At 36.3% G+C, this 24,553-nt stretch overlaps 1 protein-coding gene and 1 long non-coding RNA gene across 5 annotated transcripts in view; one reads left to right on the plus strand and one right to left on the minus strand.

Moving 5' to 3' along the window:
* Window positions 1-24,553, plus strand: part of LOC110827961 (uncharacterized) — a 500,889-nt gene that overhangs the window by 261,102 nt on the left and 215,234 nt on the right. The gene's annotated exons all lie outside the window — the stretch shown is intronic.
* LOC110827962 (neural cell adhesion molecule 1) overlaps window positions 1-24,553 on the minus strand; it is a 428,987-nt gene that overhangs the window by 129,917 nt on the left and 274,517 nt on the right. For all 4 annotated transcript variants that reach the window (XM_087358315.1, XM_087358313.1, XM_087358312.1 and 1 more), the window contains exon 3: window positions 15,072-15,280. In XM_087358315.1, the coding sequence (XP_087214441.1) occupies window positions 15,072-15,280 (209 nt within the window). The remainder of the gene's footprint in view (window positions 1-15,071; window positions 15,281-24,553) is intronic.

Consider the following 24,553-nt stretch of genomic DNA (forward strand, 5'->3'; position numbering starts at 1 on the left):
CTATGTGCAATGCGGTAACTATAGAGGAATAAGCTCTCCAACCACATGTTTGCGTTTGTAGTAACTTCGCATTATGGCCACTGAGGTGTGAAACTGGTAATGCATGACTTGTACACATAGTCAATTTCGTCCGAATATTTTAATACGAACACAGAAATTTTCTTATTAGAATGGGACTTTCATAGATAGAAATAGACCTATGTATGGTGCCGTCCAATGGCATTCATTACAGAAATATTTCAATTTTTGCCCACGTACGAATATTTCATCGCCGCCCGATAAAGACATGTATCGATATAATACAGAAAGGTAGTTAATTAGGAAGAAAACAGTTTGTTACAATGATATGCATGATTTTCTTAATATGCTGTCAGTAACTGAAGAATATGATATTTTAAGAACAATAGACTGGGAAATTAAAATATAAATCAACACCTTCAAGGAGTCGTGCATGAAAAGAATCAAAATCACGAACAGCTGACCTAGGCAATCCACACGATTATACACACAATTAGTTCCAAAGAAGGAATGAAGGGATAAAGGGAGCGAAATTACGAAATAAAATAAGAAACGAGATTTATTCCTATAATAAGTTCATAACCAGGTGCCCAAAAATTAAAATAATTTCATGGTCAGACTATCAAAACCATCAAAATTTGCGCAAAATTTTTATCCTATATCAAATGGCGGTATTCGGCTTATCTTTTCATTATTACAAACCCTATTAAATTCATCCCGGTAATAACCGATAACATTCTTTGGCATAAGAGGAACTTACGACACTGCTGCACCCACCCTATACTTAACAGTATACGCATGAAACCATACATACACTCAGTACGTACAAGCATAAACGCATGCTTTCAAAAGCATATACACGTATACATACATATATACATTCATAAATACACGTACTTCAGCACTTAAATTTCCTTTTAATACGAGCGGCAGAAGTGAGCATTCATTCGAGCTCTCTGATTTATTGCAGCAACAGTTCTTTGTGATTCACAAAAATGTAAAAGTGTAACGTCATATGTGTTCCCGATCATAAACTGTGTTCATTCCCGAACATTAATTCGTATCAAAATTGTTTGTTGGAGACCGTGAGGAATTTAGTGATACACATCCTGACAAGGAAGTACCGATTGAGACAATTCATCGACTGGTAACACACAATTTCGGGACACAGGAAATCCTTGTGACAGTTGTTCATCGAGCGACGAAATATCTGAAATTACGGACGAATTCAAGCAGAGAATCAGCTGGAACAATAGAATTCGGCTGCGAGGATTCAAAATGCTATTGGTTTCGTCTCTTTGTGTGTTATGGCGGTCATGTGTAGTTTTAGGGTCGCGTTTTAAAAGGCATATTCTGTATATAGAAGTGGGCATCTCTTATAAAATATAAACAGAATTCTTAACTCAATTCTGGAAAGGAAGGCATCCCAACCGCTGCAATGAAGGATATTACAACCCTAAGGGAAATACGATATTATTATACTATATCTATCTTCTATCACATCTCTTAGAATGATAACGTTATGCAAGAGCTGTTTCTTGTTGAATCTTCTACTCGGGTCGAACCTCGATTTCCATACGCTGGCTTCTCTTAGGTATTAACTAACTTTATGGACTAAATTTTTTCTTGAATAGCGGTTAGTCAATCAGCTGGCCAAGAAATTCTTCGCCATTTTATAGAATTCGAAGTTTCAATGACGATGTTCAAAGATCCCGCCAATGGAGCCAGATTAATTTAGTTTATATCTTAACACCCTGTTTCGCTGAGGTCCACTTCAGTAATATTTATCCATCTATGAATATGTGTCTCGAAAGGTTTCTTCGCTTATCATTATCTGGCTATACTTTTGTAAGCTCAACAGTTTCATTATAAGGAAATACCATGAAATATATTAAAACTGACATCATTAGGAAGATACTATGTATACTGAGATAATGATATGTTAAATTCTACTCCGCACTCAGTCTCTTATGTCTCCTATGTCTTCTTTCTACGTATAATAAATTACGTATTTCTTAATGTTCATCTAAATTTTAAATTATTTGGTTCTATAACCGGCGTAATATACATAGGGAACTCGGTCGGAAAGCCGGGATTTATAACTATTTTAACCGGTAGCAAATTAATTCGTTAGACTCCACTGTCACAGCTTACGTTTTGCTTTCAAAAACTCCGACATAAAATAGTTTTCCTGTTGATAATATGTTCGTTGAGATTGTACAAGCTATTTTATTTTATAATATTTAAGGTCTGCTCTATTATGTGAGGCTAGAGGGAACAGTTTGTACAATTACCCCAGACTTGGAACCGTGTAATAATACAATGAAATCTTGAGTGAGGTATGAGAAATGAAACATGTGATGTTGACTTTGAATCGTATACGTTTTCATAACCCTGGTGGTAGTCGTTTAAATAATTTCAAACTCGCTCTGCTTCAGTCCTTTGTACTTCGTGGTAGTAGGTGGAGGAAGTGGGCGTTAAAGGACGATGACGAATGCAGACGCTATGTTACCGCTGTAATGAATCATACATTTCCATCTGGGACCTTATTAAAATAAAATATAGCACTGTAATCGCGACCCTTCCAAAGTATATATTGATAAAGACCTAGATTCTTTAACAAAATTTCGTAAAAAATTTTATGCCCTCCGCCCTCAATTTTTAAAAATAGTTTTGTGTCCGCATTCGTTGGTTTTGATAAAATCGAGTCGGAATTGTTTAGTATTAAACTGCAAATGGATAGCCAATGGTTATGTAAATTACACTAAACTGAAAAATCCCAAAGCCGTTTCTATGTAATTACTAAATGTTTCTAAATATTTCTGTTTCTTGAAACTGGTTTCGATTTAAAAAGGAAATCCATGCTATAAAATAAAAAATGTGTACATAATCACTGTAATCGTGTCGACGTGTTTAAATCAATCAACGACTCAAGTCTGTGTGACTTATTTGCTTTAATTATTTCAGAAAATATATGTGTGAAGTGAAGAGAAATATGATTAAATGTAGGTAAAGTATAACTGTCTTTTGCAGTCTGATTTGAAATAGTAAGAATATGAAACAACTATAAAGGAATCATTATAAATATTATTTATCAGAACTAAAAAACAATTAAGCCAAAACCCACTCATAAAATTAAAAATTAATTCGCCAACACAAATCCTTTCAAATTTTCCTTGCTTGAGACTGTACTAATAAGTTTAAATCATTTAACTGTCAACTGATTTTAAATCATCTATAACGATTTATTTAAATTTCAAAGCCCTGATAATTGTTATCACTGATCGTTCATAGACGAGAATGAAATATATTAATTTGTAATTTAATTTATTACTAATTCCACTGACGTGTGAATTACAAAATAAACAGAGCAATTTACAATATAAATGATAGTTACTTCAAATTATCTCCTGTTTTAAGCCTTTCAAATCCCCAAGAAAGTAACTGATGAGATAATATTTGTCTTTGTATCGTAAGTAGCAAACACCGATATCATTTCGCCTACTAGGATATCCCTCGTTTAAACGATCTTATCTGTGGGCGAGGGCAGTGGTTTCCTTAAGGCGCGAAGTCACCTGATCCATGACAGAAGGGAGCCCCGAGATTATGGATTTTCTTTGTTTATCTTCAAGACCGTGGAGCCGAGCCACCCCTTTCTTCTAGACGCCCTCCCCCTGTCGTTTATTTTGCGTGAAAGCTAAAATTTCTCGACTGTAATAAAGGGGTTTGTAATTAAAACGTCGCGCATCAATTTACTGCAAATTTTCTTGTGGGGTTTAATTTAAAATAAAGAGAGTAAGAAAGATATTTTGCTAACGAAAGAGAGAACTTGTAGCCACTCTATGACTGCCTTAATCAAACTGAAGTTGGCTGTTGTGGCACTAGATTGCCATCTTCAGGAAGTGTCAGTGCCCGTTTCCTCTAATACATCAACAAAAATGCTACTGGAGGAAACAGCTGAAGACTTGTGCTTAACTGTCGCTCAAAGCATTTCCCATTTCCTTATTTTAAACTGCATCTCGACTGCTGCAAAGGAAATATATTTTTCGGATCTTGGTTTTCACTGTCGGACTGACAGAAGGCTTCTTACCACAGAAATTGTAGTTAAGCGACTTCCTTAAAAACACGCGATCTACTGGTACATTCCGAATTCTTCCTTTAAATGTAGAAGATCGAAAGAGCCTTGGGCACGCTACCCTCAACATAAGTTTGTACCGTAACTGTATTCATCATTATTCAATACGATCTATATGTACGTGTGTAGTTAACAGGAAACTCTGATTCTGTTTACCGATATCCAAATGAGTGTGTCTGATTCAGTAGTAGCCTTGCTTGGAGTTTGGTTGAATTAGAAATTTTGAAGGGGTTTTCTTTCCTGAAGCTAACGTCGTAAACATACAAACACCGCTTCGCCTCTCCTTTTCATTGTCTTGTTACTGACTATCTTTGAATAACTGTTTTATTCAGCTCGCGCAATTCTCAGCCTTTTTAACGTCTTTTTAATTAAACGACTACATGTAATGAAGTGAAGTAATTGGTTTCTGATTTATACGACGCTGCCAGTAGGCGCAGACTATACAGAGTCGGATGATAGGACGATTAATGAATTGCGATGGATATGAGAATATACGGTCGTGGTCTACTTGAAATACTTCCCTGGAATTTTCCTGAGGGGACTGAGGAAAATCACCAGCCAGGATAGCCGGTATCCGGGCCAAGATTTGAAGCCGGGAGCTCCCGAATAAGAAGCAGGCTTGTGACATTCGGTGAAACGCGATATAAAACCACAAAGCATAAATATACTTCTCAATATTAACTACAACATGAATGTCCTGACATTGCAAGAGAATAAGGTGTGTAAGGTTAACGGTCCTTCAAATAAAAATGACTCACACAGCAGGATATATAAAACTCCAGGTTATTGTTTTGTGTAGTTGGAAAGTAAAACCAAACAAAGCGTATGTAGTAAAGATAATGATACAGCAAGAGAACGATGATATGCTGTAAACGAAACTACTATCTTACAGCCACGCTTTCAGCAATATACAAACAACCATATTTTCAATTTTAATCGGCGTAACCTTCAGTGTCGAAGCGAAATAGTAGATTAAAGAAAGGAAATACGTTAAGAAGTATGTTTTTAGTCACTGCGAATTGCAAAGGCGAAGTAACAGTGAAGTTAGGGTCAATATCATTACACCTAAAATCCTCCCAGAAGTTCCCAAAGTCCGATCTTTTCTTCGGAAAAGTACATGATCTCGAGAAATCAACTTTTGTTCACTAATATTATAATAATATGGAAATTTAACAGCAACGGCACTTGAACCATAGGATGCAAATTAATTCCCTGTATTTTTGTTTACTGCATTTGAATGGGAATAACTTATATCTAACAAATCAAGAGAAAAGCGACACAATTCTAATTCTTCACACTACAACACTCCGTTGCCAGGACACCGATGTTAAAATTTTATGCTGTCAACGAATGTACCTCTTCATACAAACAAAACAAACTAAAGAAATTCCTTGCTCTTATTTATGGTGGTCGTTAAAATTATCCGATTCAAATGAAATTCATATTGTACGACAGTTTTATGCAAAAATCTCCAAAAATAAATTTAATTAAAATCGGTTTGTCCTTTCTGGAGTTGTTTCAAGCGCATGCGTACATACAACTGGGCTGAAGAAGGGGTTATATCAGGCTTGCAGGGTTGCAGACATGCCTAAAAAGGAAGGAAAGACGTAAAACATAGATCATCACTATCTCTAGTTCCCGAATATTATGTTCGATACCCACTGTCATATGATGTATACTTGATGTAGGTTTACACAATGTTTGAAGAATTCGCTGTTCACCATTTTCAGATGAGTGGCTATGATGAGAATACTAGCCTAGCAGGAAGTATTCTATTAAAGACTAATTTTGTCTACAAGATCCACAGGAATAGAAACCTATTTACTTTCCCGGAAAAGGAAAAATTCGAACTTCGAAGTGTCCTGAACTTTCCTACAACTTCTTCCATTATGTTCATATTGACATTGGGGAAAGTCCGAGAAGTGTAGCAGAGTCTCCTACCGTAACTGAAGTAGGGGGCTTCAGTATTAAATTCGTTTCATGTGTAACTATAGTTCGGTAATAATGAAATGGCACATCATTCGCTTCCAAATACCGTACTATACAAACAAACGCTTTTGGAGATTTTTAATCTTTCTATTTATCTGGAGGTCCCGCGTTTGAATACCAGAGAGGAAATCGAGTATACTGTCTAGGTTTCATGGTTCCTTCTGTTCTTCCAGCCAAACACTAGGTTACGCAGACTAAATAAAAATAAATAACACGTGTTTTTTGCCACAATATTTCTAATTTGTTTTTGCAGTCATCTTGGCATTGAACATTACGTACGGTAATCTATGCACTTGGAAAATGTCTTAAAATTATATTAAATTAAAATCAAGATATCAATATAACTGTTTGAAACAAAATTTTCGCTATAAAATATAATTATGTATGCCGGGAATATTAATAATTAGTGGCGCCAGTACTTTTAATAAACTTTGAGAAACAATTTGCTTTCTCGTTATTGTATTCTATGGTTTATTGTTCATATTGAAATAAAAATGTCACACGCCAAAAATGTTGTGAAAGATCCTCTGTGAACACGTAATCGACTCGTTGCCCGTAGTGGTCACTGCTTTGCTTGAAAAAGCAGAAGACAATCCAAAACAAGGTGCTTGATAACATGAAACTAGTTTACAAACGTTTGGCCGCAATAGAAGCAAGCGTGAATGTGAGTGTGTCCTGCGATGAAATACGGCAGAGAATGTTTAAAATGAAAATGGCCTGCATGAAAATGAACTAAGATTAAAACTTTGTACAAGTAATTATTTTATCGTTTGTAAAAAAGAAATATATTCATGAAACATGAAAGGTTATCGTTGATTAAAGGAGTAGTATGAAAAGAGAAATAAAGCCTATTTCTGTAGCAAAGATTCTGCAGTACAAAGGATTCTGTCTGCGACAGCATGAATTTGGATGAGGGGAGTAGAAGAGACAAGGGTAAATGTATTATGATATAACAAAGGTACGGGAGATAGAAATTAAAACAGACAAAGGGGTAGGAAGAGAGAGACGAGGTGATAATCGAGAAAGAAAGGGCGAGAGATTAATGGAGTTACGAATTGTGGTGAAATAATGCAGAAAAGGAGAGAATAATATTTCGAAATCAGAAAATTTAGAAAGGGTTGTAAGTCAGACAATAACTGTAAGGTTTACTTTACCACGAAAGTTGGACGGAATATTGAGCCATACTGAGAATGTGACTTTGTACCTTTTATTTCAAATTCCAATGATTCATTTCAGCTGAAGGGAAGGATGGATGAGAAGCAAAAGAGAAGTGCTAGAAAGTGTAATGAAGGAACTTTTGTAAAGAAGGAAAAGCAAAAGAGGAAAAGTTTTTGAAAGACCAGAAACACTTACACTGTGTCTACAACAACTTAACTTCTTGATAGATGAAGAAGAAGAAGAATTAACAAAGCAAAGAAAGAAGCATTTGTGGGGGGCAAGACGAAGAAGCTGCTCTATGAAAGAGAATAAGACAAGGAAAGAAAAAGTGGGGTAAGGTAGGGGTCGGCTTAAAGCTTAAACACACGAAAACTTTTTAAGTGAAAAAAGTGCACATAAAGAACAAGTTAACCACAGTTTCCACCCCTTGGTCTTTTCCTTATCCTGCCAACAAAAGCGTTATACCACGAAATCTCATAAATTTAATCTTGGTGTGGGACTCAGTTTTAAACAGTCTAAAACACACAGTATATCTCAAGCCTTACCTTGCCGCAAGCGTGAAATCGTCATTACTAGTTGCACGCGGGAACAACTTCAGCGACAAAGACCAGGAACTTGTGACAGATATCTCGATTCCGAAAACCACACTGGGTTTTGCTCTTTGCTCTGGATTAGGATAGATTCAGAGATTAACGCCCACGTAATCGTATCGCACCTCTTCACTAATTTCAAAGATTGCGTTCAGTCTAGCTGTGCCAGTGGCTGATGCCACATACAACGGACAGATAGCTGGTGGCTTCCTTCCGTGCTGTGCGTTTCGTATCAAAATCATTACTTTCTAGTCTACTGTACATGAACGAACGACATGCTTTGAATGTTGCAATTAATCCCACCTCAGTGTTACGCTATCAGGATTGTATATCTGCACAAACATCATCGGCAACGGGTGGTCTGTTCCGAAACTTGCATGTGGCGAAAGGCGCAGATAGTGTGAACGCAGTGTAATAAACTAACAAGTTAAAAGACCAAACTCCTCACAAAGAATCTAAGCAAGGACGGGGATTATGGAACCGAACAGATGAAATTAGCGGAGCGAAAGCTTGGAGGGAAGACTCTACTCAAAAGGACCAGGTGTAAATGGGAGGATATTATTGAAATGGATATTTGGGAAATATTGTATGGGTTAAATGAACATCATCTCAATGACAGCTCTCGTGAACAATATAAGAAAAACTTTGGATTTCATGAAAGGTCTAAATTTCATAACAGCTAAGTGTACTACCTGCTCCTCAAGATTGATTCTGTTCCATGAAATTTGGAGTTAGTTAGTTAGTTAGTAAGTTAGTTAGTTAGTCTGTTTCCTGCAGACCATACTTTAATCAGACACTATACTACAGTTGTCACTCCATATTCGCAAATTCGCTATTCGTGGTCTAACGTCGCGACGGTCCGCGTCTCGTAGATTTACACGCAAAATCCCCCGAAGTTTTATCATCTATTGTAATGTTAGCAATGCAAATGTAAGAGTCTGGATAGAATGAAAATACATAATTTATAGTAGTTTAAAAACATACAGGCTAGTTATCAAGGTTCAAGACCTTAATCTGGATTATCACGGGAACGTATACTTAGGCGAATATTAATGTATGCCTTTGTAATTCAGTGGTCGTAAATCTAACCTCTGCACCTTGAGAAAGTATACTTAAAATGACCGGAGTAATTGATGACGTACAAGAGAAACAATTAAAGAAGCCAGGCACATAGGAGGTTCACCTATTATATTGCTAAATTCTGACACTGTCAACAAAACGAAATTTACTGTCGTGTCCTGTCTAAAACAATTAAAAATTCGTTAGCTTTAAGCTTCTAACACATTCATCTACATATTAAAATGTAAAATAATCTTAAAATAAACAAAAGCAAGTCAACTATTACTTAAATATTAGATTTGTCACTTAAATGGATTCTAATGCGTATATGTAAAATCGTTGTTCTAAAACGGAATAATTATTCTGCTGGTTTTGTTTAAACACTTAAAGTACGATACATTAAGTTTAAGTTAATAAGAGATATATGTTCTAACATTTTCGGGTGTTACAAGATTCATTAACCTGTTCTCAATTTTATGGATTCAGTAAGGTAAGTGAACCTCCTTTTGCTAGAAGATGGTGGCAAAGTCATTTCTTGAAAGTCAAGAACAGTGTTGGCTTAACACATTTATAATGAAGCAGTGAATGACAATTTGAACAAAAACATTTTAGGATTAAGTGCATTTTATAAAACTGAGCTGGAATAAGCACATAAATAATCAAGTGAACAGTCCTAGTAGTACAAAACAAGATACTTAAATATGTATACAACTCATTTTCACTAAGTAATGTGGCTGGAAGAGTAGCCAGAGTCTTAATTCTATATTATAGCCTAACTCAATATAGGTCTATATTTTAGACGTGTTAAAACATCACTCACCACGCTCCGTGTTGCTGAATATTAACAAAAACAAAGATGAAACCGTCTTTGGTAAAAGAACTATAATACTCGTCCGGTGGGCAGCTTTTTGCGGAGTACATTATGCCCCCACCCTTCAAAATCTCGTTTGGAAAAATGGTAAGAGCTTTGTCCATTTTAGTTCTCGTGTATAATTATGAGAACATTATATTGGAGCGTGCTCTCTCATCCCACACCCACAGTGGTTCTTGTGTGAGAATACACAGTTTTCATAGCCACTTCTGCTCCACATACTGTGAATCAGCTCGGGTGGTTATGATCTGTTCACATAATGTAAAAGCTGTAGTAGCTTAATACATACATGCTTCATACATAACCAGTTTTGTGACCTATCAGAATTAAATAAGCCGACTGACTTCTAATAAAGTACGTAATTCTCATGTATAAAGTGAGGCTTTCGCGGCGACTGAAGTTCATGAAAGACTCTCGGGTTACAAGCCGCGTCAGGTGGCTGAACGGTGACTAGACGATATTTTCTTCTTACGTATTTCTCATAGGTAAGGTAAGGCATTTCGTAGTTTGTATTATAATCATTTCAGTTTCATGAGTTGCATTGAAAATCATTAAAACAAATTCGTATTTACTTGTATATAAAATGTATTTATAGGCGTAAGCTGTTGGTGTGTCAATATAGGCCTATGCGACATATGTCATTATTGCCGCTGTCTCTCACTTTTTGAATTACGTTTCATCCGCATTGTCCAGTACTGAATCCACAAAAAATCTCTATCCTGTGTTTGTTGTACGCCAGTTGCTTATTTCTCCGGTTTTCGTCATTCTAGAGAGGTCCTTACTTATAGAGAAATTCTTCAAAATGGCCCTTCACAAATCAACATCATATTTTCAATCGTATCACAATATCTGGATTTCTTTTATTAGCAATATACAAGTTCACGAGCTTCGTCTTCAGGGTATTCAATAGCCTGTCCTTTACATAAGATCCACATAAGTTTCGAGTAAAACATTTCATAGTTTCTTATTTCATTTTGTTGTTTTAACATTACACATTCAGCGCAATTATTGCACACATTCCTGCTCCATTTACCGCCTCATGTCTTGCCGGTAGGGTATTTTATTAAACAAATGTTGCGAAAGAAGTATTAAAAGTCAGGGTAATTTATGTTTAAGTTAATTTTAATTAATGAAGACTACGTAAGTTATAGCTAAAGTTCGTGCTAGACAGACATGCATAACAGGTTTTTCCATGCACTTCTCAACTTACATAAAAGGTTTGGATGCAGAGTTTATCGGCGTTATGAAAGATCTTACTAGTTTATGCATTCTTGCAATACCAATGATAATAAAATTACATATCATATATTTCGAGTGCCGTTACTATTCATTTTATACAGCAATAAAACAATAATAACAAGAAAAATAATAATAATAACTGCTGCTTTTATTCTAAAACAAGTTGTCATCGTCATTACCCAAAACTGAATGACGCAGAATTTGCACTCAACTGAACATCATCCAATGAACCTTTTTTTTAATAATGCTTATCGCTGAAACTCAGAAATGTGTCGGGAGATGACGTTTAACGACAACGTTTTTGTAAAGACGGAGACAGGAAGCAGGCACGCGGTCTCTTTTCTTCTCGAAAACGAGCTTAACATTTAATTCTGTACAACATAATGGAAATTCCATGAATTAAAGGTAACACATTTGTGGCAAATAAGCGTAATGAATTGAGATTACAGACATTTAACTGACGTACATATTTGTGGTGCTCACTTGGAATAGGTTATTTGAACATGAAAGAGTATCAGTGGAATAGTTTATCATTTGTGTACTTTACAGTCAAATCGACAACACCGTAAGCTGCACTGCATTGTAACATGTAGTAGATCAGAATTTCTCCAAATGACGTAATTTCGATTTGCGTCATATCTGCCAGCCTAAATTCGGAACAGATGTCCCAGCCTCAGCAACATAATGCGATTTTATCAATTCAAAATTACGGTGCGTCTAAAGCTCACTGCTAGTAATTCAATCTTAATATTTTCAAGGTATGACGATTTATAAAAGTTATAAATTGAAGAAAGATTCATCTTTGGAAGTAGCCTGTGAACAGGCTATCTCAAGAGAAAACGCATCTGTGTCACATTCGGATATTGTTATTTTAAAAAAACATTCCGTTTTAATGCCTGATTAATGCAATGCAGTTGATCCAGTGCAATTTTTTTCCCCAGTCCTTCCTAGTTTGCGCAACACACACATTTCATTATATATTAAGTCTTAAATAATTTATGTATTGGTCTCTTCCGATTTACAGTAGGAATTCATCTTCATTTGTCTCCTCTTTCCATCATTCCAACCCAACCTAACCTAACCTAACCTAACTTAACCTAACCTAACCTAACCTAACACTCGGTCGCCGTCTCTTCCACCTTTCTGGAGACAAACTCGGGTACTGTTTGAGCCATCTGTTGTCTGCCATTCTTTGGAAGTGTCTGTACCATACAATTTTGTTTTTATGTTAACCAAAGTAGAATTTAGTAAATTATTTGCTCTTTTACAATAACATGATTTGTGATATTGCCTTTCCTTTAGATTTTTACCGACATCCAATATTTTACTGCGAATAATATTTTTCTTTTTCAAAAACATACTTGTGATACATATAAAGCAGTCATGTTATTACTGACTTGCAAATATTGTGTTTAATCTTCCTTGTAACTCTGTTCATCTCCACATTGAATTATGCACACATAGATCGTATATTATCCCGAATTTATTCTCTTCCAGATTTTTTAATCACGTTTTAAAAAAAATGTACGCAGATTACATAAAGTAATTAAACGACAAAGGAACTACAAGCTTCCACACAAAGGTAACTGCAATTTAACTTTAAAGATATAATTCAGAAAGACACACAGTTATGAGTTCTCATATCACTGCAGTTTTCTTACAAGAGATACAACGTAGTCGCGGATGTACTGCGTAATTGCTACTCGGGTTAAAATAAATTGTTCAAAGAAATTCACAGTTTGTTATATCATTATGTCTGCAACGCTGTGTATCATAGTGCTTGGAAGCCATTTTGTATTTCATTCTCGTTGGTAGACCAAAATAAAAAAAGAGGAACGTACACAATGGCTAGTGTAAAAGTAAAATTAAGGATGCGATAATTTATGTAAGGAAGGAGATATAGTACCGGAAATTTCAGGTAGGGTCAGGAAATGAAGTAGCCACGCTAGACCAGAGCTAGCACCACCTAGTTTGCGTTTGTCTAACTTCACTCGGCGGGTGATTAAGAGAAATCTACAGAAGTTTCTTAGTTCTATAAAGCCGGAACACATAACATTATTTTAAAAAAGCGGGCAATGAAAAGCAAAGAATGAAAAAACAGTTTCGCGTGGTAAAATGAATAGCTTCAAACAAAGAACAGTAGCTACACTCAGCAGTTCCTTATTATTCTCTGTTTATGCACAGTGTTACGGTGATTTTATGCTCACTCCATTTATTATTTGTTAAGTGAAAAGTTAATTTAAAATTTATCTCAGATTACGCGAATGCTCTTAAATTGTTAAACTTTATAACAATTTTAAATTTTATAAATTCGACAATAAATTCCAAAATATCCAGTGAAGCGATATACTTTAAATAGGTCGTACTAGTGCATGCGAATGAGTCGGGATAGCTCAGTCAGTATAGTGACTAGCTACGGGCTGGACGACCGGGGTTCGATCCCCGACGGGGACAGAGGATTTTTCCTGGGGCCCACCCAGCCCTCTACAATGGATACCGGGTTCCTTTCCCGGGGGTAAAGCCGGCCGGGGCGTGATGCTGACCACTCACCCCCATCTAGTGCCGGGGTCAAGGAAAAGAGGAGCTATACCTCCACTCACCCCAAACGCCTACATGGCGTATAGTGAGACAAACTTTACTTTACTTTTACTAGTGCATGCGAATAATTTACGAAATGTTTCTTCTAGCATTCTGTATGTTTTCCGATTACATTTCACTGTCATCTTCTACTTCTGCTACTTAAGAGGCTTTATCATTTAGCTCGCTTCGTTTTCGAATAGACAATGTGAAGAGTCCTACCAACACTGAATATAATAAGTGACCATGACAACACAGCACAGGAAAGCAAAACAATATGAGTGATCCCTCATTAATATATACACTCCGCCAAATCACTGCGTGCGAAATAAACTACTTTACCCGCGAGATTGCCTAGTAATTGTATCAAAATAATAAATAGGGCTTGTAATTTTTAACACTCTGTACACCGATTACGCATTCCACTCTCGAGTTCAAGATAAAAGATAGGGGAGAGGTCAGAATCGTGATATTTCCAGCAAGTAATTCTCGGCTAAAAGTTTTGTTAAATGGATCCTATGGGAACGAGTAATGGGGAAAAAGTTGGTATAGGCATAACAAAGTGGAAATGCAGAGTTTTGCAGAAAACCAAAGGGAAAGCAACCCGCTAATTGTGTAGCCTATACACGTACATCACGGACGAGAGCTCGAAACCTCAGCGGTAACACGCTCTAGAGATACTAGGTTCGAATCTAATTCGGACAACATTCTAACGTAAGACGTTTCCGTGGATTTTCTCTGTCCCTCTAATGCTGGGATACAGTATCTTCGAAAATACCACTATCACTTAATTTTAAATAGTTTTTGTTTATTCCATAACATAAAAGTCAGGGTCACGTTCATACCTACTTTCGGTAAATAACCCAAGGCAAGCCTATTTGTGATATTGCACAATTTTTCAAACGTCTTAAATCACTGAATGGAATATTATCATGTCCTTACGGAAGGTTCAATATGAATATAGTAACTTCAAATAACTAAAGACAGCCACAGATAAAACTTCAGCCAAACATGTTAATATTTGGAAAATGTCATATCGACGGATAGAAGACGCTGGATTCTTATTGTGTATGTCAGGGTTCCGTTCCGGGTGACAAATGAGACATATAGTAGGCGAAATGGCTCTGGAGCAAGTATTTCCCCCCCCCCCCCAAGTTCTTCTGCTCTCAGTTGCTACGCATTATTCCACCACTGCTCCATATTAATCTGTCACCACCCCCATGAGGCGTGCAATACCGTAACCAAGCAGCAGATTATCATAACCTCGATCATAAGTTACGGGGCATCATCTTTGACCAGGTACGTTACTGGTCTCGGAGTGAAATGTAATTATTATTAGGTATACAAATTACAGTCAGAAAATTATTCATATATTTTGTCATTTAAAGTACTATGTTGTGATATTATATTTACCGGAATATTGGATGCTACTTACCAATGACAGTAAGATTGATCTGGAAGTTTCTTGTGGGCGAGTTCTTGAAATCGACGCGACACCGGTAAATGCCCTGGTCGTCGAGTTGAACCGATTCAAGCGTGAGTCCAGCTGGATTCGATCCGGTCACGAAATATGCCCTAGGACCAAACGCGTTGTTGTCCGACCAGTAAAGAGCCTTGGTAAACGGCCGACCTCTGACGTCGAAACTGAAAAATATGAAGTAAACATAATTAAGAGCTACTGTGTATTAGGTGAAACACGTATCATCGGCTTGGCCTTAGAAAAAGAAAGAAGTGAAGACAAGACAAGAATCACCCATACACATGGCACTCAGAATCACATTGAACTTAAGATACTAGCAGTAATGTACTTTATCAATGTTTACGTCTTCGTGTATAGTGAGGGCAAATATTTTAATGGGCCCAAATAAATTAAAAATGTAAATAACGAAAATCATGGTGTAGTTTCAGTAATGTACGTGCCTAATAATTTAATTTGGTAATCCAACTACCGGGTATGGTAGTTTCTACCGTAAATTATTTTTAAACGTACTTAATTAGGATTTGATGTTTTCACAGCGGTGAGTCTGAAGATGGCTGTCTTCTGGGTTATTGTGCCGTGCGGTTTGGCAGACGCTTACGGACGTTTCAGAGGTCCTTGCTGCCTCCACCATCAGGGTGATAAGTAAGCCGCGCGTGTGGAAACGGTTAGAGTTATAGGAAATTGACAGTCAAGGTAGCATTTAGAGCGAAAACCGCTTTGTTCCCAAATCGTACGAACCTTAAATGAGTGTGACTAGCGGACGCGACTCACCTGCAAAACGGAGAGGAAGAAGTAATTGATTTAAATTCGTTTCGTAATTATATTAGAGTCATATGACTGTTACTGATTCACCCTGATAAAAGTTCGTTTACAGACGAAAATTAAAACACTGACCTCAATTCGGGCGAATCTAGAGGGCTTCAAACCCTAAACTCATCTGTACCTAACCTATAAACCGATTAACCATTGCTAATTCAATGGGTCTACACGAGATGCTCACAGTATTAGTACGCACGTAGAATTGATAGTTAACTGAAATGTCACCAGGAGCGCTATTGCATGCAAATTGCATTTATTGGGACAGATACATTTCAGGGAAAGTAAAAACTTCTGAACTTTTTATACCCCAATCGACCATGTAGAAGTTATTAATCACATAATAATTTGGAATGCATGGTTGAGTTCTACCTTTTTGGAGTAAAATTATGTTTTCAGCAGGCAATATGTAGGCCGACGCGTATGTGTATGGGAGAGTGAAAACAGTTGCTGTGTGGGGGAAGTACATGGAGGAAACACGATATTTTTTACTTCCCTCTTCACGCATGAATGTGGGAGCTGACAGGACGGGACAAGAAGCACATTTTTTAGTATCTTTATCCAACGGCATCAACACTGCATTCATAATAAGGCACAACACAAGAACTGAATCAAAATTTGTTTTGTTAAACACTTAGATTAAATGTTAGAAACAATACACAATACATGGTCGAGTTTAATTAAAATATACAACATTTAAATAATTTATTTTTATTATACTTTTTATAGTGCCAAGTTATCATGTGTTTGCAATTCAGCCTCAATTATAAAATCTTCCCCGTAATTAGGCTATGGACTTAACATTAAAAAAAAAAGGACAGAAAGTAAACTGTGCAAGATTATGACCAATTATGAACTCCTATACAGCAGGAAATACGAAGCTTCTATGAAAAACAAGAGTTTGAGATACAAAAATTAGGCCTACGCACATTATACTTCATAAAAATTACACGCATTAATGACAAAAAAAGTCCGGAAACGTACAACGAATGGGTAACAAAGGAATATCTGAAGCTGCTTTGAAATATAACCCGAAGCACGAAGAAATGAAACGATACACTGCTGAATGAAACCAAAATAGGTACCGTTACATCGTAACCTGTTAAACTTACAGAAGAACAAGGAGCTCAAGGCAGAACTCATAAGTATACTTCTCCACTGCACAGACTTACGCTATCCTTGTGTTACTAATATTATATGCAGGTAATAACTAAATGTTACGCAGATTGTGAGTTAACGTGCTGTTCTGGTGTGCTCTTACGACTGAATTCCACTTTCGTCATATTCTCTTTATTACTCCAAACAATTGTGAGTATCCTATAGAATGCCGTTACTGTAATTAGCACATTTTTCTGTTGTTATTATTACCCCTTGTAAATAACATATTAACCTTATTAGGTGACAATGTGTACAATTTGTTGACCTTTACAATATTTCTGTATCTGAATTATAAGTGTGTTTAAGACCAACTCCTGTGCCAAATTTAAAACGTGGAAGTCAACTGGTCCATTAGTTTTCTCTGTGAAACTGAAATTGGAATCGTGTTTAATTATACTTTTGGACTTGTCCCATTGTCTAAGTAATACAATAATAAAATTACGACCGCCATGTTGTCATTTTATTTTCTGCAAAACAGATACCTCAACAGAAGTTGCATATATTTCTTCCAAATACCATCATACCTAATTTCAGGATCCTATATCAATTACACTATCCCCAAGTCATAAGTGTTCAAGTCCGCCGTGTAGTTTTTACAAATTATTGAAAATTAAACGTAATCCCTCGACGTTAAGATGGCATCATAAAATTTTTGCGAAAATCAGTGAGCTGGTTCAAACACTGGAAGAGGTAGCATGTAGACATACATACATACAGACAGACAGACAGACAGCATGGTGACCTCACAATTCCCTCTCACTTTATAAACCGAGAATGGGTTAAAATATCACGACAATTTATTGTACAACTTAACAGACCTGCACACTGACATATACGATAAATAGACTTTCTGGTTCCCCAACATTTTTGAATCCGTCCTACAATATAGATTAAAAGTATTTTATGAATTATGCCTGCCACTGTTTTGTTGCAAAGGTGACATTACATGCTTTAATGCATTTACAAAGATATCGTAAAGCGGTGCAAAGGAGGCAACCAGCGGAATATTCAGTGTAATATCTCGTATTATTCCATTTTATAACCCAGTTTTAAATAAAGCACGCAAGATTCGATATCCGCTTCAATTAAGAGGTCAGCCCTTTAAATCCCAACGATAACTGTACGTACCTCCTGCCCTAATAACCGTTAACTATGTTCCCACAGAGTGTACTTGTGCGTTTTGTATGATTCCCAGGGCAAACATGACTTTTCCTTAAATAGCATGAACGTAATGGCGACGCGTTGTGTTCTGTTTGTGGTATGACTGAATTAGCACCATTATCCGTCACTCTACCTTCACCGCATCAGAACACCTTACATTTTCTTCAACAAAACATTATGAGATCGAAGAGAGGGGACTACTTATTCTCACGCCATTTCGTCTTTTATCTGTTATTCATTCATGTATTCCGTTTCAAATGGTTAAAGTACTGTGTTATTCTGCATCTATTTTAAGCTTGTAGACAGACATAGTAGTTTATTCTGACCTTCTGGAATATTACGTCGTGTGATCGTGTTCAAGACGATGCGGCTTTATAATCCAAAAGACCCCAAACAGCAATTTTACCGCAATAGGAAACTTAAAGCTGTTATCTACATACGTACAAGGCTGGTTTAGTGTATACAGAGTTACGAAATTCGTAAGATTTTATTACAAGTGTGTGTTTATAAGAAATGAGGAATTCTAATATTTCATTACTCTTTATTTAAAAAATTTCCAGTGAATAAAGTTCTCTTTAGCTAAACTCTTATAAACGCCAAAATGCTCTCACATGTTTCGGATTTTGACCTTAATAAAAATAATTCTGACGTACAGGCTTTACTCTTTCATTCAACTGAACTATATTTTTGTAATGACGCATCCAAATTTCGAAACTGTGCAAGAGACCATCTACATAGAGGCACGAGAATCAAATCGTATTACATGTGTTACAACAAGAAGTTGCTTTCTTCTTTGTCCCTACAGCGAACACCCGGAGCCTAAATCTTCCTCTTCCACCTCACCTCCTTGTCCCTGCACCACACCGCAAAACTCTCCTCAAACTTCCATTATTGGCCCCCAAGGTGCGCTCCACAGTCATGCATATTGCATAACTCACCCCTGCAGCAAGGAAACGCCTATAACACTATTTCAAGCCTCGTCCGCTCAACACTCCCTCTCATACACACACGACACTCGTAGGTCACTCCGTCCAACGCGCATGAAAACGAGGTCACTAAACCACCCGTCCGTCATACTCTTAATTAATTTAATAGCTTGTGAAGTCACAAAGAAAAAAACATCTCTCTGATGAGAAGTTGCAATTTGCTAACGTTTTACAGAAAGGTTAACGGTAGAAGAAAGATTTCTTCCACTTTCACTTTTTCTGAATCCATTGCGGAAATATATCTTTTTATTTATGTGTACAGTTTCGCGAAACTTTGAGGCTTCCTTCTCACTGTAACGCCTAGTGGAAGAAAGTCGGTACACAATCACAGAAAACTAGCTTCAAGTTTTCGACACGGTCTTCAACACACGAACAGAAACTTCAGGCCAGTACACATTATTCAGCGTCCTGTTTTTCGAATCTTCACAAACTTAGCCATTTATAAAACATTTTTCTCTACTCTGTTCACCCCTCATAATATACAACATAAATAAACAATTGCATCCAACTGTTTAAAATTACAGCTTCCACCCTGTTCTGGATCAACAGCCCAAAATCTGCACTTGCTCAACTGAAATCTTAAATAAATAACTGATCCTATAAAAGATAATCATCAAATTACAAGTGCATATAAATGGGCTTCATTGTCTGCATTTCGGAACGTGTCAGAATATCTACATATAATTTAAATGGCACTTCAGACATTCCTAGGCAACTTTAAAAACGTTTTCATTTGGATTCAATGTTTTAATGTTTTGTGCAGCTTTAATAACATGACAACCTAAATTCACATTCACACAAAAAGGTTACAACTACAGTAGTTCTAATGGGATTACAGAAAATATCCATTTCCATGTAGGCACGTAATTGCACATAGCTCGGGGTTCGTCCCATCTGCCCGAGGCATGTCAGTCAAACATCATATGACCCTGTGTCATGGTAATTAATATATTTAGTTGTGTGTGACGAAAGAATTAACTCTGAGATCAGTAACTTTCAGAATATAGCTTTGTGTCATGTTACACATTACAGTTCACAGTGTGGCGAGCATTATCTTAACCGGCCTCTGTGTACACGTAGGTAGTGATCAACGCATGAATGGAAGTGGCGAAATTTGCTAATAAAAATCGTTTTGTTTATTTATAGTATGTTAGTGACAGTCTGTAGCTTGGCGTCGATTGATGAAATTATTAATGAATCTGAAAATATCAGGAATTTGTTGTGGTCTGCTTTAAGGCACGGTCCCGAAATATTCAAATGAATTTTATCTATACGTTACGTACACTTACGTTTTAGAACGCTTCGATGTTTTCATACCTTGGAAATAGCAGTATTGTTAATGACAGAATTTGAAGTATCAAAATGAGTTCACCGCTAAGTATAAGATATTCATACTGAGTTTCAAGATAACCAGGCAACTAGTGTCTAAAACATCGATACAGACCTAAAGATGCATACAGCTCTCTGACAGGGTTTTAACGATTAAATAGGGTGTCTTTACAACCTTAGAAAAGGAGATTCCATATTTATTAAGCAATAAATAACTACGCAATGAAAACTTTTCCGGCAAGCAGCCGTGTAAAATTGAGCTACCTTCAACCTCGTTGACGAAGGTAAAGACAGGTCAGAATGTTGGATTACGTGTCATTCTCATACGGCTGATCGCTCGAAAAAGACTTCATTCCACTCAGATGCAGAGAACACTTCAAATATCAAAATCTATGTCACAGATAAAAATGCCACCGTGAGAATTAAACCAGAATGTGGCGGTAAAAGACGAATTAGAAGAACTTGCCTTTACAAATTAAGCTACCTTCACTCCAATACTAGGCTAGTGACAGGTCAGGGCCGACGTATAACAATGCGGTGCTTGGTGAGGGATGTCGAATATCTCATGGGGCGACGATAAATCAGGACGGAGCACTGGCAGAATCATGGTTAGCGGGGAAAATCGAAGAACTTGGAGAAAAAACTATTCTAGTGCCACGACAAATCTATCATTTTAACTCGCCAGGTACTGAACTTCTGTCTCCGCTGTGGGAAGTCAGCGCCTAAACGCCTCAGTTATGGCACGACAGATTAAATTCATAACTGAATTTAAAAAGCAGAATTTATTGGCTGAAAAACGGCAACCAATACGTATTAAATTCTGCACTCCCTGTTGTTTAACAAATATGTGGAAAACATGTGAGCTACAAGCAGATATGGATTTAAAATCCAGGTTGACAATATATATTCAAGCGGTCGAAATAAACTTAAATAATCGTATCAGATATCACACGGCGAAGTTCAAACGATTTCGTCTAAATGAACTGAAGTAAATATTGCAGAAACACTGAAATATTAATTTGTCCTCTGATGTTCAGTATGCCGGTTCCCAGTTCATTTGATTAAAAAGTGACAGTGGAACCACGGTTCCGGAGAATTTGACGTAAATACGTCTATACGGAGAGGAAGTTTATATATTGGCTTTATTCTAAATATTTCCTTTATACATGCTTTACAATTGCGTAAAGTTTGATTAAGACATTGCTTATTTAACTTGAATTAGTTACGCTTAAGATGGGTCTGTGGTAGCTGAATGTAATGTAATGTAATGTAATGGAATGTAATGTAATGAAATGTAATGTAATGTAACGTTTCCTAGGTGACAACAATGCCGAGTAAATAGATGACGTTTCCTAGGTAACCATTGTTATCGGATCTTACAGATGACGTTTCCCTTTTCGTTACACTTTTTGCCGAATGGCCCTTTCTTATAGACGTATTTACGTCAAAAATCATAGTTTTGATTTGCTACTCGTAAAATAAAGTAATACTTTAAACCCACAACGTCGTTATTCAGATTTACGTCTACTTTAACGTATAACTATATAACTCTGAACTAACGCTCTGCAGTAGATTCGTTGTTGAGGAACCACTAGTCGCCCAACAGCTTACATATTATGGTTCCCGAAGGCGTGGTAAGATATTTTCTAAAGTAATTCTTACAGCCCACACAGTAAAATAACAAAATGCATCCGTGATATATCTGAACTTAGTTTTTCGTTCAATAGCGGAAAATCAATGAACTACTGAAACTATATATGTTAAAGTGTGTCTGGAGAAAAATACTACGCACAACTACAAGTTATACATAAAATCATTTTTATGTTATTATAATATGGTGACGGCGCGAAACACTGAGGTTATATACGGCACATTTAATACAGATTAATCTGTAACGCTGGGAGATATGAACCTGATCATTAAATCGTAATATTAGCCTGTTAAATTATAGTTTTCCAAAACCACGAAACAAATTTGAAGAATAGTACAAATCACAATTTGTTCCCAGAGTTTGTATTTAATAATTACATAAATGACCTGATGGAAACTATAAATTAAATCAAGACTATAGAAACCAAATATGACGAAAAAAGAAATGGTCCCTTACATGTCCACACTTCATTTCAAACTATATTCATCCTTAATATTCCATCATCCCCGCCTACAGTAATGTCTGATGGTCATGCAAATTGGGATCATTTGTTATAAGCAGCTAAGGCCCGTTTTATGGAGCCTCTAATCGTGTAACATATATCACTTGTTCGCCCTGACTGGAGTAGCCCCCGGGAAATCTGTAGCGAGACATACCTCGACCTGTGGAATGGCTACACAAACATTAACAAACAATGTAATTAAGCCCGCTGGGAAACAATGCATCATGCAATGCTTTATTGAGCAGCACTAATAAACTAGCACTTCTCGAACAAGTGCCTCTTTGACGGAAACACAATTACGGATCAACTAGCTACCATGTAATCAGCTTGATATTGATAGTAGATACAGTATCATGAAAACAAGTTACATCACGCAATTTATTTTTATGTTCTAAGAGGATGTGTTATTGTGGACATATGTTAATTACCTAAGTATAGTGTGAGAAATCAGCTTATTAGACCTAATTATCGCATTTTATTAATGAACTTATTAGTTCGTTATAATTGAAATTACACCTGGTACATTATAAGCACAAGCATGTTTTATTAGTTATAATTTTTCCTCTCTAGACAGCCTTGTTGTTTTATATAATGCTGTAATTAGGTCAAAGCTTGAGTATGCCTCGGTCGTATGGAATAATCCTACACAGATAGATTCTAATAAATTGGAAAATATTCAGAGAAAATTTGTCAGTTTGTGCAATTACCAATTTTTTCAGTTTAATATCCCACGCAAATATGAATTGATACTATCTACTTTAAATTTTGGAACACTTTATTCCAGATGACGACATCTCGATGAGCTATTTCTTGTTAATGTCTTTAAGGGCATAATAAATTGCCATTCTATTATAGACGCTGTTGGTTTACGTGTGCCGACGAGGCAAATAACAGAATTTTCTACTTTTAGTGTGAGCAGTGCGCTAAGACATAGTCCTTCAGCCAGGTGCGTCATCGCTGCAAATGACGTATGTAAATCTTTGGACGTATTTAGCGTAAACATTTTCTCCCTTGAGGGCACGTTCTCAATAAGGGAAATGATCTAGATAGGTTGTCTTGATAGATGATCTAGCTTCGTTATCTGTATTTTATATTCTTTAACGTTTTACAATTATATTAGTGTTCCCTAGGTGGATTATTTGCTTTTATTTGTATTTATTCATTTATTTTCTTTGTGTATAATATTGTTTGTATTTTGGGTTTGCCTATATTTGGCTGTTATATTTCATACTGTACATATTTATGTTTAGTTAATTTGTTTGTGAAATATTTTTCATTATTATTTCATTATGATTGTATGTATGTATTATCAGTGTTTGCCTGTTATTGGCTTCTTGATATTGGCAAACACTTAAATAAATGAATTGAATTGAATGTTTGTCTAAAGATTTGTAGCATGTGTGATTCATTACGTTGGAAATTGGCCTTTTTTGGATACATGATGATTTATGAATTGACTCTGCTGTCTATACAGGTGGCTGATTGTCAATATACTGACATCTGCCTTGTTAATATATAATTTAAAATTATTTATTTCAGTCGGGAATGGAATTGGGAACTTAAAGTCAAAATGAACAAGATTTGTTGAGTGTGGCAACGGACTGCATGATGACGAAACTGAGCAACTCCCAAAACGACTTGTAGGCTACATAACATAACCTATACTTAATAGAATGGGCAGTGGCGAACGAAACGTTAGTAGGCCTATAATCCTAGTAATCATCTTCCAGAAATAAATTTACCATATTTTGTAAACTTACTGCCGGTATATTGAGGACGGCGTAACAATTAGGAGGGCAAAGACTATAAGAACATGCATGTACTGGTCAGAATT

This window comes from Zootermopsis nevadensis, unplaced genomic scaffold (assembly GCF_977971745.1).
Source record: "Zootermopsis nevadensis isolate Lab colony 2312 unplaced genomic scaffold, Znev_1.0 Znev_ptg000029l, whole genome shotgun sequence".
NCBI classification, from domain to species: domain Eukaryota; kingdom Metazoa; phylum Arthropoda; class Insecta; order Blattodea; family Termopsidae; genus Zootermopsis; species Zootermopsis nevadensis.